Source organism: Tinamus guttatus, unplaced genomic scaffold (assembly GCF_059628265.1).
Source record: "Tinamus guttatus ecotype Peru unplaced genomic scaffold, ASM5962826v1 Tinamus_guttatus_pri_ptg001216l, whole genome shotgun sequence".
Lineage (NCBI taxonomy): Eukaryota > Metazoa > Chordata > Aves > Tinamiformes > Tinamidae > Tinamus > Tinamus guttatus.
Window position 1 is genome coordinate 210382 of NW_028289750.1, and position 19302 is coordinate 229683.

Sequence of the window (19302 nt, forward strand, 5' to 3'; positions counted from 1 at the left end):
TCAAAAGCCTTGGTGAAGTCAAGATAGACGACATCCACCGCTCTCCCCTCGTCTATCCAGCCGGTCATTCCATTATAGAAGGCTATCAGGTTAGTCAAGCAAGATTTCCCCTTGGTGAATCCATGCTGACTAATCTTGAGCACCTTCTTGTCCTCCATGTGCCCGGAGACAACGGCCAGTATGAGCCGTTCCATCACTTTTCCGGGGACGGAGGTGAGGCTGACTGGCCTGTAGTTGCCTGGGTCCTCCTTCTTGCCCTTTTTGAAGGCTGGCGTGACATTGGCCTTCTTCCAGTCCTCCAGCACCTCCCCCGTTCTCCAGGATCTTTCAAAGATGATGGAGAGCGGCTTAGCTATGACCTCTGCCAGCTCCCGCAGCACTCTGGGGTGCATCCCATCAGGGCCCACGGATTTGTGGGTATCGAGTTTCCTTAGGTGCTCTCTGACCCAATCTTCCTCTACCCAGGGCGAGTCTTCCTCTCTCCAGGCTTCTTCTCTTATCCCTAGGGCCTGGGGCTCTAAAGGGCTGCCCTTGGTAAACACCGAAGCAAAGGAGGCATTGAACAACTCTGCTTTTTCTGTGTTATTCGTAACCAGGGTACCCACCCTGTTCACCAGCAGACCCACGTTTTCCCTGATCTTCCTTTTGCTGTTAATATATTTGAAGAAGTTTTTCTTGTTATTTTTAACACCCCTTGCCAGATTGCGTTCCAGACGTGCCTTAGCTTTCCTTGTCTCATCTCTGCATTCCCTGACAACGTTTCTGTATTTCTCCCAGGGGGCCTGTCCTTTTTTCCACATTCTGTATACCGCCACCTTCTGCTTGAGCATTGCCACAAGCTCCTTGCTCATCCACGCAGGTCTCCTGCCCCCTCTGCCTGACTTCTTACACACAGGGATGCACTGTTGCTGGGTGTGGAGGAAATGCTGCTTGAAAACTAACCAGCTCTCTTGGGCCCCCCTTCCTTCTAGGGCTCTAGCCCATGGGATTCTTCTGAGGAGGTCTCTGAAGAGGCCAAAGTTGGCCCTCCTGAAGTCCATGGTTGCAAGGCTACTTACAGCCCTGCCTCCTCCTCGTTGCATCCTGAACTCCACCAACTCATGGTCACTGCAGCCGAGGCTACCTCCCCACCTTCACATCTCCAACAAGTCCCTCTCTATTTGTTAGCACGAGGTCCGGTAGCCCACCTCTCCTCGTTGGCTCCTCCACAACCTGCATCAAAAACTTATCATCAACGCACTGCAGGAACCTCCAGGACTGTTTGTGCCTGGCTGTGTTGTCCTTCCAGTTGATGTCAGGGTGGTTGAAGTCCCCCATGAGAACCAGGGCCTGTGACTGTGAGGCAATATCCAGCTGACTATAGAAGGCCTCATCAACTTCCTCATCCTGGTCAGGTGGCCTGTAGCAGACACCCACCACAGTGTCTCCCCCATTAGCCTGCCCTTTAACCCTTACCCACAAGCTCTCAACTTGCTCATCATCCACCCCCAGGTTGAGCTCCATGCATTCCAGTTGCTCTCCACCACCTCGCCTTCCCAGCCTGTCCTTCCTAAAGAGCACACAGCTCCAGTCATGCGAGCTATCCCACCACGTCTCTGTGATTCCAATGAGATCATGATGCTGGGACCGCACACAGATCTCCAGTTCGTCCTGCTATTCCCCATGCTGCGTGCGTTGGTGTACAGGCATTGCAGGGAAGTAATTGAGCCTGCAGGTTTCCCAGGAAGGGTGAAAGAAGACCCTCTGCGATTATCTCCTATCTTCACTTCCCCGCTGCCATACTCCCGCTGGACACCATCTGACCTTGGGTGCGTGGTACTGATTGCCCTGTCTGTGTGACACTCCCCTTCCCCCTTCTCACCTAGTTTAAAGCCCTCCTAACAAGGTTGGCAAAGAGACATGTGCCCCTCTTGCTGAGGGGGTTCCCATCATTCCCCGCTAGCTGGCGGTCATCAGAGTCCCATGGTCATAGAAGCAAAAACCCCATAAATGTGTAAGGATACTAAGAAATCTCTCATTTAGTCTTTATATGGATAATTAATTTCTTACTTCAATGGCCTGTCTCCAAACATAACTCCATTAAAGGCAAGGGCTCGAGGAACAGAATTCTGGTCTGCAAATTCCACAAAAGCAAATCGTGTTGGCTGGGTCTCATCACCTGCCATTCGCACAAATTTGACTTCTCCAACTTGCTTAAAAAATTCAAGCAGCTGATCTGCTGTTGTAGTCTAAAAGAAAGTCAAAAAGATCAGCTGAAATAAAATATATATTATCCAACATATCAGGTAATTTAAGAGCTACAGATTTTGAAAGAAGATTTCACCGTTATGACATAGGCAACATGAATTTAGTAAAACTATCCTTTAACACAGACAGATACTATTTTTTATTCCAGAAACCTAAAGAGTATACCATGATTTAAAATAATGCAACCACATGTCATAAAGTCCTATATTTAGTTTATAAACACACTTTCACAGGATTTTGTACTTTCCACACCCGAAGTAACTGATAAGGAGTTTCCTTGTGTACCTATATCAAAACTATTTCTTCTATTGATTGTGTTTTTGATCAGTACAATAATATACTGAAACATTATTGCAAAGCTTTGCTTTTCTCAGTGGTTCTAATAGCTTCCAATTAGTTTTACCTTATTGGGATCCATAGCACTCTTAATACTCTACTAGCTTCTTCAACAGTCAAATCAACTCACAAAATCAAATATTTATATTGCTTTCAGTCAAGAGCAAAGAGTTTTTCAACTAACCCTTAAACAATAATGGCTGCCATATTAAAGCTTTCCTTTCGTAGAAATACATGGCTGCTTATGGTGGTTTTGATACTTTTATTATGAGAAATTGCTATCCTCCAGTAACAGCCAATTCCTTATACTTCACAAGATGAAATCCTTCTTACTGTGCTTAAACAATAGTAGAGGCGCGTGGGGGACAGCTACCATGATCGTGTGGCTTCTGAGATACTGCTCAGCTAACATTTCCCAGTTGGATGTTTGACCATCCCACACAATCATAAACATGTTTCTTCAATTCCCAGCTCCCTACTAGAGTTAATTCCACGGTCCTGTTTGAGCTGGCTGATGCAATAGCATTCAGAATACAAAATAACACCAACATGTTTTTGTTTCAGTTCCTATTGTCATCAACTAGAGAAAACAATCTTAACTCAAATTATAGTTCTTCATATTAGGTTCTACATTAATATCTCCAGTAGAGAGAGAGGGAAAAAAAAAAAAAAAAAAAGCTACCTGTGAATTCAAGTTTCCAACATAGACTGTTCTCCTGATTTCATCAATTTTGGATGGGTCCACATTCCCCATAATTGGTGGCTGTGGTATTTCTCCCAGTGCCGTAATGTTAGGGTCCAATGCTGCTGCTGGTATAGCCCCCAAAGTGCCAAGTGAAACACCAAGCTAGAAAACATAAAAACAGTATTTTTTTCAAACGGGCATTGGTGGGAGATACTTCACTTGGTAATACTTGCCAGTCTTGGGTATTTCTGTAGAATCAATCTAATGAGCCTAGCCAATTCCTTAAACTGTAAGGCCCCAGTTATGAACTTTTACAAAAGAAATCTACCCATAACTAACTTTCTATACTAGGATTTTCTATATGCTATCAGCTACCACCTTATAAAAGAGGTTTGTCCAGGAATGCAGGATATCAGTTGAATAATCTGCATTCTGATTTCTAGTGCTAGCAGTCGTCAACTTGAGTCAGATTCTTTCAAGCACTGCTAATATACTTATTTTTGCCACTAGAAGACTTATGAGTGAATGAGGAATACTGAGGACTGATTTAATTTTGGTTACAAACAATCTTGCCTTTGGACTGGTAAGAACAAGGAAGAAGCATGAAGAAAAAAACACTATTAAAAATGCTATGGTCACTGGATATAGCCCATCACAAACATGCACACAAATCTAACCCAGCATATGAACATCTCTGCCTGGCCGACGATCAACAGAATCTTAAATCTTCCTGTAACTTAGAAGTAAAATCCACTACAATGTTTTGCAAGTACCACTGAACCAGAAGAGCCCCGTAGCAGATATGTAGCCTTCAAATTAAATTCTTTCAGCAGCGGAAGTTCCAGATACACATTTTCTTTCCCCAAATACATAAGACCAAGGAGGGGATGATCATCATTAAGTATCATCACAGCAGTGTATCCAATCATCTGATACAGGTCTCAGAGTAAACCTTCCTAACAAAGGTATCTTAGGAGTAGACAGTATGGGAAGCCTTGTCCAAATACACTATGTTATTGTTACAAGTCTTACACAAGTATCTGATGTTTCTAGTTCATTTTGTGGTTGCCGATTGGTCATTTAGAGCACCAGCATTTAAAATAATTAATTTGTCCTCACTATTGACAGATAAGTAATGAAAACAATTTTAAAGCTATACAATAAGCATAGATTGCTCACCACAGAGCAGCTTCCACTCACAAGCATAGTAAATTATTGTTTCTACTGAAAGGAAGTAAATCTAAAGGAAAAGGAAATAGTGGCTTGATGACAGGGTTAATTAATACTGTGTTGGACAGAAAGAGGTGATTTCAGGCATTTCCTCTGCCTTTTATCTGCTTGTGTTGACTACACTTACCCATAGTCCATCTGTCCAAGACGCCAATAGCTAGTACTTAGTGATGCAGCAGCAGAACCAGTTGTTCTTATTCAACCAAAGATGACATTTTATAAAGAAAGCTGAAGTTTGGATCCATGGAATTAACTACTGAGACTTTGTTTTTAAAACTTTCATCCATAGAACATGAAAATGTATTAGCATGATAGTGAATATATGCATATAACTAACTGCGGGCAGAGGAAGGGGAGAAGGGACTGTTTCTAACTGTTCTCTATCTTCCTAACATCTGAACAGATTGCCAGAAAGCAAAGAGTTGTTACAAAAAAAGTGCCACATGCTAAAGTAGCTAGAAAGCCTACTGAAGGAGGGCAGGGAGTGTTCATACGGGGCAGACCTTCTGCCTAATGAGCTGTATTTTACTGTATTTTCTATTAGTACACAAATGGATATTTTCAAGAGCATTAAGATGATTGGTACCTTTCCTTGGTGTTTCTTTCATATTTCTGCTTTGCAAAACATCAGGTAAATACTGCTCTTGGTTATGTCCATTTTAATTGTCCCTTCCTAGACCCATTGTGATCTATCCTTGCAAGAGAGGCCACAGCAGAGAGCTATAACACTCTCAGTGATTTAGCACATAAGACAACACCCATGGATTAGGTAGTTCACAATCTCTGAACACAGAACAGGCTACTCAGCAGAGGAAGGCAGAAAGCAAGCAGTGACTAAATTTTACTTACTGTAGTCAGAGGAGTTGGTGTGGGTATAGGGAGCAACCCTGCACCAGGCATCAGACTCGTCATAGTAGGAGCAGGTGCCAACAGAGAAAGGGCTTTGGCTTCATCTGGGATTTTACCTGAAGAAGCAATTAAGAACATTATAGAGAGCTGCAACACTAGACAGAAGTTACTCTTTCTATGATTTTATAACTACCCTTGCATTTAAAAATGGTAATAAATAAGAATGAATCTATCTACCAGATCCTTACAAAGAAATAAATAAGAACTTAAGTTTTTCCTTTTACTCTGCTCTACTAGGAAAAACAAAAGTGAGCAAAACTTCAAAAACGAGCAATCTCTCATTAATGGATTACTATTTTAAAAACTGAATAATGTGGACAATTATTTAACACTTTGAGCTATGGGTCACCTGTACTGGAAACTTAATGTTCATGAACCAAACGATATCAAGCATGGACGCTTTCCCAGGACGGCGTTTTCCCGGTGATCGAAAGTTGTTTTACACATGACAACCGTTCGTGTTGGCTGCATCACTAATAGCACACAGAACATCAGATACAGAAAAGAAGAACATTTTTTAAAGTTTAATCCCCAGAAATGACAAATAACCAAATCAGTAAAAAAAAGAAAACAAAGAAAAAAAAAAAAGAAAGAAAAAAAAAGAAAAAAAAGAAAAAAAGTGCTAATGGAAATCTGTGCTTTTTCCTTCTGTGATGCTACCTATTTTTGAAGTAAAAAAAAATAAATAAAAATAAAATAAGAACTATTGTGACTCCACACAGGCTATAATACAAGCAAACTTGGGGAGGAGGGGAAGGGCAATAAATTTTGGACCAATACTGTCTTCCATTCAGGGTTATCTCAGTTTATATGAAATTTTCATAAATTAGCTGTAAATTTACTGAGATTGAAGAAAATCATAACTGATCAGCTAAGCAAGGGATATTTTCCTAAAATACACATTTTCTACTATTTGAATCACATTATACTCTCCCTATCATGTTAATAACCTAAGTAGTATCTAACCTGAACTAAATATAGGTTTAAAAGTTAATTTAGCTATCATTGTAACTAAACACTGAACTGAAAACTGTAAGAAGAAATCCTATTTATGCTAGGCATATTAGATACCTAAGATATGTTCAAAACTGCAGACATCACTATATATTCTATCTAATTGATCCTTTTGCACTTTACTTACATAAATCCTTTTATTTAAACATGTTATAAAAGTCAAAGAATCTACAAGTACTATGCCTGTATCTTGTAGTGCTTTGATTCAAATAATGTTTTCACAACTAAACCTCTAACCTCAGGAATTTAAAATGAATACATTCTTATAAAAAAGCAACATATGAGATAAACTTTAAAAAATTGTACAACTTTTACTAACCCCCACAGGAATCACACTACTTAAACAAAACAAAACAACAACAAAGTGTTGCAAACCTGTTCTACAGATATGCATCCCAGGATTGGGTTACAGTTAGGTAAGCCCAAAGGACAAAATAAATGAAAATTAATTTAATTGTAACATGGATGGAATAGAAAAGATAAAATAACAGTACCGACTTTTGTCTCATGACCTATTTACGGATAGCTATTTTAAATTTTGAGACACCTTGATCATTAACATGCACAAAACAAATCATTTGTTATCTAAGAAAGAAAATAGTAAAGTCATTAGCACTTAAGGAATAACTGTGCAATAATGCCTTCCATGGCTTTTCTTTAAAATATGCATGAGTTTGAGCCATCACCACAGTATTCAGCACTGAGAGCTCTTCCCCGGCCTCATTTTGAAGTGAGCCATGCCATGGCAGCTATACCTGGTTTGCCTGAATGCTCACAAGAAATCAAGTACTTAGCTGAATATCCTGCCTACTGTGTAGCTAAGCAGGCTTCCAAATACACAATTATAATAACTGTGCATGAAAATTTGACATATAATTATATAATAGTTCTTCTGAAAATCAAAATACTTCAGTGGTTTCGAATGACTGATCACCAGACCCTTATCAACCACACCATCTCCTGAACAGAAATGGCTCCTCAAACAGCATAGCTACACTATGATTTAGATGTATTCAATAATGTACATAAGCATATGCCTAATTTAAAGCATGCACTTACAAAAAAATCGGTATGCACTTAGGTAGATGAACTCAAGAAATGCTTAAATGCCCTTGTAAATAGGAACTGAGTTAGGTATATAACTAAACAGACAATGAATCAAGTTCAGAAAGGTACTTAAACCCAAGCCAAAATTTTAAGCATATAGGGCATCTTACTGAAATAAATGGAATTAGTAGCTTAAATTTCGCTTAAGGAATTTGTTAAATATTTTCAGTGAAATGTAAATTACCATGGCAGTTCAAAGGATGAATAATATGCCTATTTAAATTATGAGTTGGTAACATAATTTCCAGAATAGTCTGGTCTCTCAAAAACATATTTTTATTTAAAAAAAATAAAAATGCCACAAAGATTTGTTTATTTTATGCAAGATTGAAAAGGGGTCTATTTTTACATACAGATTTGTTTGTATATCTGCCTGTATTTTGGAGATGCTGTCTTTTCACATATTCCCCCTCTAGTTTTTAAGAGTTCAAGCATTTAACAACAATAAGCTCACAGAAATATATAACAGAACATGTGAGTTAAGAGACAACAAATTAGGACATTACAGCTTTATATATCCTGCAGCAGGATAACTTTGTTTTTTTTTTTTTAACTGATGTTTATTTGTAAGTAGAATGGAAATGTCAAAGATTATTTTTCTATTCAGGGAAATCAGACAAAAGTAATATATTGCCACATATATCACATCCTTAGAAATATTTCTTAAAGGTTTTTGAGTATTTAATTAAAGTAATGATACTATGATAATGTATTTATTTAACTGTTTGCTTTGTGAAAGATTCTGGAAGCAAACGTAGATTATCCCTGCATTGCCTAGAAACACCTTATGCTTCTTAGGCATACATATACAGTTCTCCTAAATACAAGTTATCTTTGTTAATTACTTGTATTTTTAAGTGGTTAGTTGTCCTAGTCAACTTGGTCCATATCACAATCCATTTTGCAAGGTACTGTACAGAGAAAGTGTCTGTGTTAAGCAGATGCTGAACACTGTTTTTATCCTGCTTCCTACCATTTGTACTGAAACTACATATTTAATTTCCCTGCAATCTGCTTCAGCAATAAGTAAGTTTGCCCGTTGGAAAAAAAAAAAAAAAATCTGTTCCCATGTCCTTTAAATATAATGGAAATAATTGCTATTTTGCTTTTATTTTAAATCAATGTGGAATGCTCACATAGGAATTAAATGACTTCTGTATGATCTAATTCATGATTCTTATTGGATTTAGCAGCAATGACTAAAGAGATTACAGCTACTGGCAATTACCCCTTCTACCTACACAACTAAATCCAGAGATCATGAAACAAAACCCTTCTCAGCTGCAGCTGGCAGCCTGGTGCTCTGAAAGTGAAAGCAATTGATCTTAATACACTTGGCTGGGAGAGGCTTGAGGCACAGATACACACCCTAGTCCACCCCTTCCATCCAGGCGTGGCACGCCAAAGAAAGAGGCTAGATGGACATGTAGGGATAATAATCTTTCACGTCACTCCAGCACAAAATGCCAGGGTTTGTGAGAAAGATGCCCAAGAAGATTGGGGGGGGGGGAGGAGAAACACCACTGGAGCATGTGGAAGTGCAACACATATACACATAGACACACATACACACATGGAGCATCAATTCAATCTTCCCACAAAACACAGCGTTTAAAGACAACGTGTCTCCCACTCCAACCAAAACCTCAGTCTGCATTTGTACTTATGAGCAGTAAAGGGTTTTTCTAAAAGTTAGAGAGGACAAAAGGATAAAATCTTACTGCCACTAACCTCACTGGAGCAAGACTTTGCTGGAATTAAGCATTTCATGATATCTACCATGTAAGAAACTTCAAATTCAGAAATCATTAATTTAAATTCCTCAGATATAAATACAAAGCCTTCTTTTAAACATGTAACGATTTTAAATGAAGCTACTCTGTTGATAATAAGAAAGTGGCAGAGTAAGATTCATGCCTTTTTTTTGGTAAATTTCTCCAGCAACTAAAGTTTAAACTGCCCTTTTCCAAAATAAGCTCATAAAGTACAACATATGTAAAAACAATACCTTAAAACTGGAATATTTTTCACTATTTCAGTCTTCTCACACAGTCTGATGAACTTACATGCTTATATGTACTCCAAAGCAAGTTTATCCCCAGTTCACAACATAAAATTTAGTTAATCATATTCTAAAATATCCACTATTCTATAATCATCTTCAGGTCAACTTCAAAATGAAGCACTCTGAACCCTTTACAAAACAGCATCTGTACAGAACCGAAGTACCAGTTCACAAGTACAAGGGAGAAAGATTTAACAAAACAAAAAAGGGACTTTAAAAAAAAAAAAAAAAGAAAGAAAAAACAAAAGGAAAGAAAGCAAAATAAAATAAAAACAGAGACAGGGTGTCCATCTTCAGCAGGCCAGACTTCGATCTCATTTCCCCCATGAAGTTTTCACTTGGTGGCAGGTTTAGTGGCATGGCAAACAATGCCTAACTCAGGCAAGTGTAACAGGTCTGCCTTGGCCAGTCTAGTCATCTAATAATGCACAAATATCACACAGAGAAAACATAAGCCAAATTAATAGTCAAAATCCATCTACCAGAAAATGTGGACATAAAGTTTAGAATGATGATTAGGGTGGCATCTTTATTATTTTTCAACCTTTGCTTTCTCAAAGTATAACATTTAAAGAAAAAAAAATCATTGATACACAAAAAAGAAAAGTCACTTTGACAGCATGAAAATGTAAGCTTCATTTACGGTTACATTTTTGTTAAAATGTCTGTTAGATGTCCCCAAATTAATATTATTTTCATTGTGTAATGATTCTCTCCTCATACTCCCCTCATGTACCACTATTTAAGTACACTCTAAATTTCAGATTTTGTTAAGGTTTCTAAAACCCAAGTTTTCTGCATTACACCTTACCTCTCCTTTATGTTCAATTTGACGCATGAAACATTTCAGTACTGGCCCTGTTAGCCGGGACATAATTTAACCTCTCAGTAGATTATGGCCATTACGACTTGGAAAGCCTGGGATAAGCTCCACTAACCCCATTAACAATGCATAGGGAATCAAAAATTTTGCAAGGTGGTCTCCAACCACACGGTAAATTCCTCAGAGGATTAATCCCATGTGAATTCAGTTCTTTACAAATTAAAATAAATGATTTTGTAAAAGTTACATTAAAAAAAAAGAATTTGGTCTCACAGTCCAATCACTTGCTCACCTAATCATGCATAAATCTCTGTAGCATCTAGAATGATTTGGAACAGAATGACATTTTTTTCTATAAAAATTTTCTCAGAAATTCCCACAAATGGGTTTGGAATGACAAGATTTCTCAGAATTTTGATTTTATTCTTCTTCCCGTCATTGTCTACCATCAAGAGACACAGGAAAATGCAGCTTTACCTGCCTGTTGCCATATCACATCAGGCAGTGATTTCAGCGCAAGAAAAACACCAGCAAGTGTCGTTCATTCATTAGGCAGCAATCTTCCCTCTCTGGCAGTACTGAACCAGTGCTAAGGTCTTTTGGATGAAACATAAAACTAAGATCCTGAATCATTTATAGTCAATTACTTTGGGGCATTTTTCTCAGTAACGAGAAGTTTGGTCAAATATATTTTGCCTACACAAATCCCATTTCCAACTTTCAAGTGGATACAGCAATATCCTCTCTGTAGCTTATGAGTAAGTTTAAAAGATAAAACAAAAAGATCCTCCAAACAGGGCATAAAACTATTAAAAATCTAGACAAAGGCAAAAACATGTGCCATATGCCCATGTTAATAAGGCTGTGAGAACAGACAATATATCTAGGTCAATATAATTTTTAGTTAAAGCAGCTTTATGATCTATGAAGTTTTGGAGATTTGTCAGTTTGCCAGGAACATCCCAGTTTGTTATCATAGAGGCACTAATCTCATGCTACCCAGATCATGACATGGCAAATATGCAAAAGACATTCTGGGGCACTGTAAACAAACCTGACCAAGTTAGCAGCATTTTTGGAGCCCAAATCTGATTCTTGCAGGAAAAGTCGTGCTACTAACAGATTTTTCTGTAGTTGATTGTTGAATCGTTCCAAATATTCTTTGTGGCAAAACAGCTTCCATGTTCAAAGCAGTTAGTTAACTCCCCTGGCTGTAACATTTCTACTCCAAGGAGACAACAAGCCCAGTTACAAATGGGAAGACACTTAATTCCACAGTGATCCCAATGAAGTCAATGGGGCTCTACGTAACTGCAGCCACACCTGCCTTCACACGCTTCAGAAATGTTAAGGCTATACTGTACTCAGATCTTTGCAGGTATTATGTTAACAGTAGGTATTACTCTTGAATTCAACACGGCTATAAAAGTATAGCCTCAAACCTAGTTTAAGAAACACCTGCAAATTTAGTACTCATCAAGTATTTTATCATGTTAGAAATGACGAAAATATTTTACACTGGAAGCAATCTGAAAAATGCATTATTGCATTTTTCAAGAAGTACTCAAAAGGAGTACCAGGATACACTAGAAAGCCTTTTTATTGTACAAAGTAGTATTTTCCACAGTAATAAGAAGGGGAAACTGAATATTTTCTCTTAAATTAGCAGCTAAACATCTTACATTCAAACAGTAAGTATCACCATGAATACAAACTATTTTAAATTAGATAGAGCTAAAATGTCCAAATGCATACACCTACACACATGACAGACTGCAATTCAGTCTAAAAGAATGGGAAAAACTATCAGTCAAAAGAAAGAGAAAAAAAAAGACAGAGATACATTAAGATTCAAAATGTCTCATCCTCTCAGTGCTCGTTGACTTCAGTGAGAACTTTGTTTGGAAATAAGTTCTATGCCAATCAAATCAAATGGAAAAAACTTATGACTCTCTCCCCAAGCAGATGTATGACAATTATAAAAAAAAGAATTATCCTAATTTAAATCCATTTTTTCTAATGCTTAACTGTGATCAAATCTACATAATTAGTCTTTTTAATTCATTTTCCATTTTAATTTTTTCATTTTAATTTTTTTTTCAAAAAGTAGTGAAATAAAACAACAACAGAGCAACACCTTACAGGGTGTAAGCTTAAAACAATTAGCAGACAGGACAAAGACATTACAGAGAAACATTTGAAATACCAACCTTCTGCACAGGGCACAACTATCAAAGCTCTGTCAATAAAAACTGTGTTTGTTAGATGCTGGGCCACACCAACACTCGATGCTTCACGAAACTTAATATAACATACTTTGGAGGAAAAAGCAAGAGGTGCGTTGCTGTAAGATAAAAGGAGAAAAACCAATTAGTCATATGCATGTGTTTTTAACCATTACTTAATATAAAAGGGTTTTTTTTTGTTTGTTTGTTTTGTCTTCTCAGAAAGGTACCAAAAAGACCAGATTATAGAAATTCACTAGTTCACTTGCTTATAGGTCATTAAAGATAAAAGCACAGCACCTTCTTCTTAATAAAAAAATGGAAAAGGCAGAAGCCCATGTAAGCAAGATTTATTTTCTTTATAATTCATGCAACACAATATCTATACCAGTGTATTCCATATTACTATGGTAAGTAGCACAGACCAAAATATACCACACTTATCAAATAAATAATTTATAGTTAACCTTTTTCTCCTCTGAAAAAATCCTTGTTCAGGAAATTCAAACAGTAAACCTATTTTTCAGTGGGTCTTTAAGACATTTGCCTGTATTAACTGATACTTTTTGTAGGTTTTCTTTCATAGAGATTTTATTCATTCTTATTAATTAAAAGGAAATCTTAAGAATTTTTTCAAATGTTTGTCTTAACTCATGAGTGCACCAAGTATTTTTTTTTTTTTATTATCAGTCTTAGTTTTGCATAATCTGGTACAAGATGATATTTGAGGAGGTAGGTAAGCAGGAATTTACTCATAATAGGGTAGAATACAGAAGAAAATTACAAATGCATATTTTGGTTACTTTATTTTTCCATTAGAAAGTACACTAATAGAGATTAAAAAAAAACATGCAATATACTGTAATCTTGATCAAAAACAAACAACAAAAAAGAGTTTGTTTCAGAAAATGTAATGTCTTGCTTAGAAAACGTAATGTCTCAACCAGCCTGGATCAGGCTTATATTCTTTATACAAGCAGATTATTTCTTCTTATGAAGGAAGTAGCTGTGACCTCTTCAGAGAGAGAATAGTTAGGCATTCAAGCAGCACTCACCAAGTTCTATTTGAAAAGGCCACACTCCTTCTGGCAAAGTGGTAAATAATAAAAAAGATACTGTATGAACTGTTTCACTCTGGGCCACCCTCAACTGAAACAGAAACACACTCTTAAAATTCCTGGAAATACTAGAAGCAGTTCAAATTCAGCCCACAGGCTCCACAGTGTAATCCCTCTAAATCAAAGCAGGTACTTCCAAAGATGTCATACACAACTAGGATTTAATATTTAAATATAAGCCTAAAATGTTTAGATACATTATTTCATTATGTTAATTGCATAAGTGAACCAAGAATTTAGACTGGGGCAAGTAGACTGGTAAGAAATTCCTGGAAAGCTAGAGAAAGTAGCTAGGAGAGCCAGTCAACTTGAGAATGACCATCAGAAACATTTAGGATGGGAAATTCTGTGAAAAACTAGAGACATTTAGAAAGAAAAATAACAGATTGCAGGAGAGTCACAAGACCTTAACAGAATGCTTCTCCTTAATCCCTTTAAAGATATAACACAGAAACCAGATGAATATGTTTCCTTAGCACATGCATTTCCTATGTAATTGTCAATACTTTCAAATGGAATAGACGTTTGGAATGGCTTCTGAACTGCTAACTACCTGAGTTGGAGCATTTTCCAACATGAGAGCTGACAGAGATCTATGTCTTTCTCAGTACTCCACAAAGCTGTTCACATATATAAGAAAAGGTATTTTCAATTGTATTGTTCTCCTTAGACAAATAATTCTGTGGATTACTAGTTGTCTCAAAAAGAGTTTTGAAAGTTTTCACTTCCAAACTCTTTTCTCTTCCTGCACTCTGTATTAGAGCTAAAACACTTTCTGATATCTTATAATCCTGTATATCCCGAAGAAGACTTTTCTCACTGCAAAGGTTTTATGGCACTGGTCAAACAGAGCCTTTTTTCTCTTTCCTTCCCATCTCCACCTTAAAAGAGAGAGAGAGAGTTTTTAACCTAAATGGCTGAAAACCCCAGTAAAATGCTTCTTATCCAGACTATTCAAGATTTCTAACACCTCTAGATTTTTTCTTTTTTTAAAAAAAAAATCATTGCTAACTGAAAGACATAATTCTCCTTTATAGACAAGACAGTTCATGCCCTATAAATATTCCTTACAAATTTCAACATCTACAGAGATAATCATCACAAGTGTATTTTTCATTTTATTTTTCCCCCTACATTTCCTGGATTTCAATCACAAAAACTATTTGGGAAGTTCATTACAATCTACTGTAACATCAGAACACTGCTATAACAAGGAAATTTTGTACCATGAAATCTAAAAGGAAATCTTGTACCATGAAGTCAAAGTTTCTCAGGAAAGTTTTTGACAGCACTGTCCAAGACCCTCAAAACCAGGACAGCAGACAGCTGCAGTATGTTAAAAGGCACAAGATGCAGCATGATAAAAGACAAAAGATGCTAGCTTCTTTAGGATCTGATAATAATCAAATATAAGTGACTTGAGTGAAATGAGTATTTAACAATCAATACCCTTTCCCCACTTCCACATAACTTGTGGTTGATCACTGATGCTATCACCATCCAAAGTCCATAAACAGGTGTTTTTATGTTTAAAGTTTCAATGGATATCTTTAAAGAGAGCAGAGCAATACATCCATAATTCTACAGAGCAAGTTAAATTGGAAATTTTCTTGTGAGGAACAAGAGGCACCAATAACAGGTATGTCTGATCCACTGAAAGATGATACGTGGCCGTGCTGCTTCAATAGAAAGAGATTCCTGTCAGTGCCAGGTAGCTAAAATCAGAATGATGACCGTATGGAAACAATTTCTTTACTGCTAAGAATTTCCAGGGCCCTCAAAGCTGCCTCTGAAGGTGGACTGCTCACAGTTTACATGGGCCTCTTCAGAAAACAATGGCAATAATAAAGAAGCATTTACTGTTATCTGCAGCATGAAAGCTTTTAATGCCCAAGAGGACAATATCAGATAGGAACTTCCCCACAAAGAACAATGTGTTTAGGAACATGTCGAGTGCTCCTCTTAAAGGTATGCCTGATAAGCAGTGACTGAAGATACTGAAGATTTCACCAGATGAAAATAAAAACATGAAGTGACAAATTATAACAAAAAGCATAGCAGAATTTAACTGATATTCCTTTAAAAAAAGGCGGTGAGGGGAGGCAAAAGGATCCCAATCCCTTTTGGGTAACATCTCTCTGTCTGCCCCTCCACATTTTGAATGCTTACGAGAGCTTTATTGGCAGGGTTAAGTGACTGATCTCAAATAACATATGATGCAATGCATTCCTCACAGTTTCCCCCTCTTTTCCTTTTCCTTTATTTTTCTTTAATATTCAGTATATTTACATTCTTTTTACTTTTGATATAATATTACATTATCTAAACTAATATTAACATGTTTTCTATTTTATGAAACCTCTGAGTAGAGTTAACCTTTTAAAGAAATCACTAACAGAACTGGAAGTTCACATCCAATAAACAGTCCTAGCAATGGGATTTTGAATATTTCCATGAGCCTCTCAATTTGAATACCCTGTTCTTTCAGAAGGCAACAGATGCAGAAGAATTGAGTCCTCTCCTGTAAAGTCATGCTTGACTATAAGTATTTTGTGCATATATCAAATATATGACACACAATGTGACATGTACATTTCTTTCAGCTCGCCACTTTTAAAACAGGCATAACAACTCCTTTAATACTATGCTCTATATACACTACTACAATACTACTATTCTTGAAACAAGAACTGTTGACTTTATTTTTAATCATGTTCTACCGTATAAGAGGCTAGCCAAAGGGTGATGGTGAAAGTTTCTACTTATTTACATAATACAAATATTCAGAAATGACTGAAAACTACCATGCTGCTATCCTCTTAAGCCTCAGAGTGAAATCAATTAAAAAGACCATATAAATAAATTTATCGCTCAGTAATCAATATCCATGAGACTTGTGTTTCATCAATTCAACTTACTGAATCATGTTTTTCAGCCAGAAACCTGACTACAAGGGAGAAAATTCCCCTTGTTCCATGGAGGGCACCAAATTCAAGCTGTGAAATATATCAAATGAGTTTACATTTCCTACAGGAATGTTTTTACAGCTAAGACTGGGATCTCAAAAAAAGTCTCGGGTGTTGGCTCAAAAATCAAATTTCCCTTTTAATTAAATTAATCCTTTAATCATTAAATGTCTAAGAAAAAAAAGTGACAGAAAAGGATTTTTAAATAAATTACATACATAATCTGGCATGCATTGTTAAAGTTACAAAATACACAAAATCTTTTTGCTTGTGACAATTTTGTTACCAGTGCACTTATCAAAGAAACACTACTTTCTGAATTTATCATAACATTAATAAAGTGTATTTCCAGAGAGTCAGCATGGAGTCTATTTTGTTTCAAAAGGGAGTTGAAATAAATCCTTAATCCTTAAGAAATTAGTACCTTTTCCTGAGGTACTAATTTCAGCCAGATCAAATGTCCAGAACTATTGAGCAGAAACGCATAATTCTAAAAATCATGCATAAAAAATTGCAAATACAGCTCACACAGTAATTACTACAGTAATATTTATCCTATACTATTACTGAAAATTAATAATTTAGGACCAATGTGCATCTTAATATATTATTGTAATATCTGTATATTATATATTATTGGACATCTCCAAGCTAAACCCTGCTTTAATACTGAATTTTAGTATTTTAATATATGTGTACAAAAGAATGTATATGTAAACATAAATATGACTTTCAAGAACACATTTATTTTAAAAACTGTCATATAGACTAGCAAAAAAAAATGCAGCACCAGTTACGTTGGACAATATATTTAGGAGAAAACTCAAATTTATTCAGAGACAAAAGTATAACAAGTCCAAAGCAAAAATCAAGAACACTCTACGCAAGTCAACATAGATCTATTAAAGGCTGTTTAAAACTTAAGGCTAATTTATATCCGTCTTTGCAGGAATGGTAGCTTGCTACATATGCTGTGTGCTAAATCAGCTCAATTTTTTTCTGAATGGTCCTCACCCTAACTATCCCTGCCCAAGCATAATCTACCAATCATACCAATGTATAAAATAGATTTTTTCTGCTACTTAATTTTAGAAATTTAAATTATCTTGCTCTGAACATGTCCCTTTGTAATAAGGTGCCTGAACGTGGATGACTTCCCCCACACACTATCCCTATCGAATTTTCCTAGGAAGGTGGACAAATACTTCCATAGGGCACGGCTGTCCTTTGAAGATCATGTCCCGATGCGATGGATGGTTTGGGGGGGGGGGGGGGGGGGGTAAAAAAAAAAAAAAAAAAAAAAAAAAAATCATCGGCCTCTAGAGCGGTCGGCCTCCCCAGCCCCTTTGGCCTCCATCTGTTCGACAGTCACAAGAGCAGCCGCGGCCTAGGAGGACGATCGCGGCCATTATGAACCGCCTTGGCCGTGAGGCCCCTTCACCGAGGAGGAGGCTGCTCCCCGAGTACAAAAGAGCCGCAGGATGGAAACCAGAACGGGGCGCAGTAGCACCTCTCCCGCCACCCCATGAGGATTCAGGCAAAGGGAGCAGCGAATCTGACCAGGAAGCGCGCAGGGGCAGCGCGGAGCGCCCAGCCTCCCGCAGCTACCACCGCCAGGCCAAGACACCGAACGCGCTCCCACAGGCCGCCCGGGGGAGGTGCCCGGCCGCCATCTTAAGTGCGGGCGAAGCGCTATTCCCCCCGGCGCGCTTCCCATTGCACGGGGCGGGGCTACATGACGCCTTCCCACGGAGGGGACCTCAGCACCCGCATCCAAGATGGCATGTGGGGCCCGTTGCCTTGTTCTCCCTCCGCACCCCCCAACCCTTCCCGACCTCTTCTCCTCCAGAGCCTTTCCGGCTGCGGAGGCCGGGACAGGCCTCGCTTACTCCGGGGGATAGAGGCGCAGCTCCTCGATATCTCCTAGGAAGCCGAAGAGAGTCCGCATCTGCTCGCTCGTTACGGCCGAGGACAGGTTCGTGACCTGGATCACGGACGTGGGGCTCAGGGGGAAGCCGAGCGGCACCCCGATGCCTGCGCTATTCATCATGGCGGAGCGCGCACAGCCCTTCCGCTCGCCGCGGTGCCGGTGCGCGCAGCGCGGGAGGTGGGCCCGACCACAGAGCGGAGCGCGTCGCGCCTGCCAGAGCGCCCTGCCGTGCGGACGCTCTAGCGCCACTTTCGACCGCTCTCTAGAGGTGTTTATGACGGGCGGCCGCTGCCGCCGGGTGCGACCCAACCGTTAACGGGAAGGGGCGGGGGGGACGGGCGCAGACGGTCTCAGTCCCCTCCCCCAGTCGTGTGTAACTGTACGGCTGGCGGGCAGCGCTAAGTACCTCGATAGCTGCTCTCTTATCCGTGGGCGAAGTGAAAAGCTGCCTGTTTTAAACCTGAGAGAGCCACTGTGCAAGCCCTCTAATGGGTCACGTTTGGCCCAGAAGAGTGAGTGGGAAATCTGAGCACTCCTGGTAGATATGCCCCCCCCCCCCGCCAAAAAAAAAAAAAAAAAAAAATCGCACTTAAGTACTCTTTTGGTAGCCTGGTTCAATAAAAGACTACTTAATTGCACTTAGAGAA

At 38.4% G+C, this 19302-nt stretch overlaps 1 protein-coding gene across 3 annotated transcripts in view; it reads right to left on the bottom strand.

Moving 5' to 3' along the window:
• Positions 1-18795, bottom strand: part of LOC104575607 (uncharacterized) — a 36554-nt gene extending 17759 nt beyond the window's left edge. For 2 of the 3 annotated variants that reach the window (XM_088538829.1, XM_088538828.1), the window contains exons 1-5: positions 18615-18795; positions 12627-12760; positions 5348-5463; positions 3266-3430; positions 2050-2228 (exon numbers count right to left, since the gene is read on the bottom strand). In XM_088538829.1, coding sequence (XP_088394955.1) covers positions 2050-2228; positions 3266-3430; positions 5348-5463; positions 12627-12760; positions 18615-18775 — 755 coding nt within the window. In that variant the 5' untranslated portion in view covers positions 18776-18795. Of the gene's footprint in view, positions 1-2049; positions 2229-3265; positions 3431-5347; positions 5464-5756; positions 5881-12626; positions 12761-18614 lie in introns of those variants that run through there. The other variant, XM_088538830.1, reaches the window with a different exon arrangement.
• Positions 18796-19302: the final 507 nt, after the last annotated feature.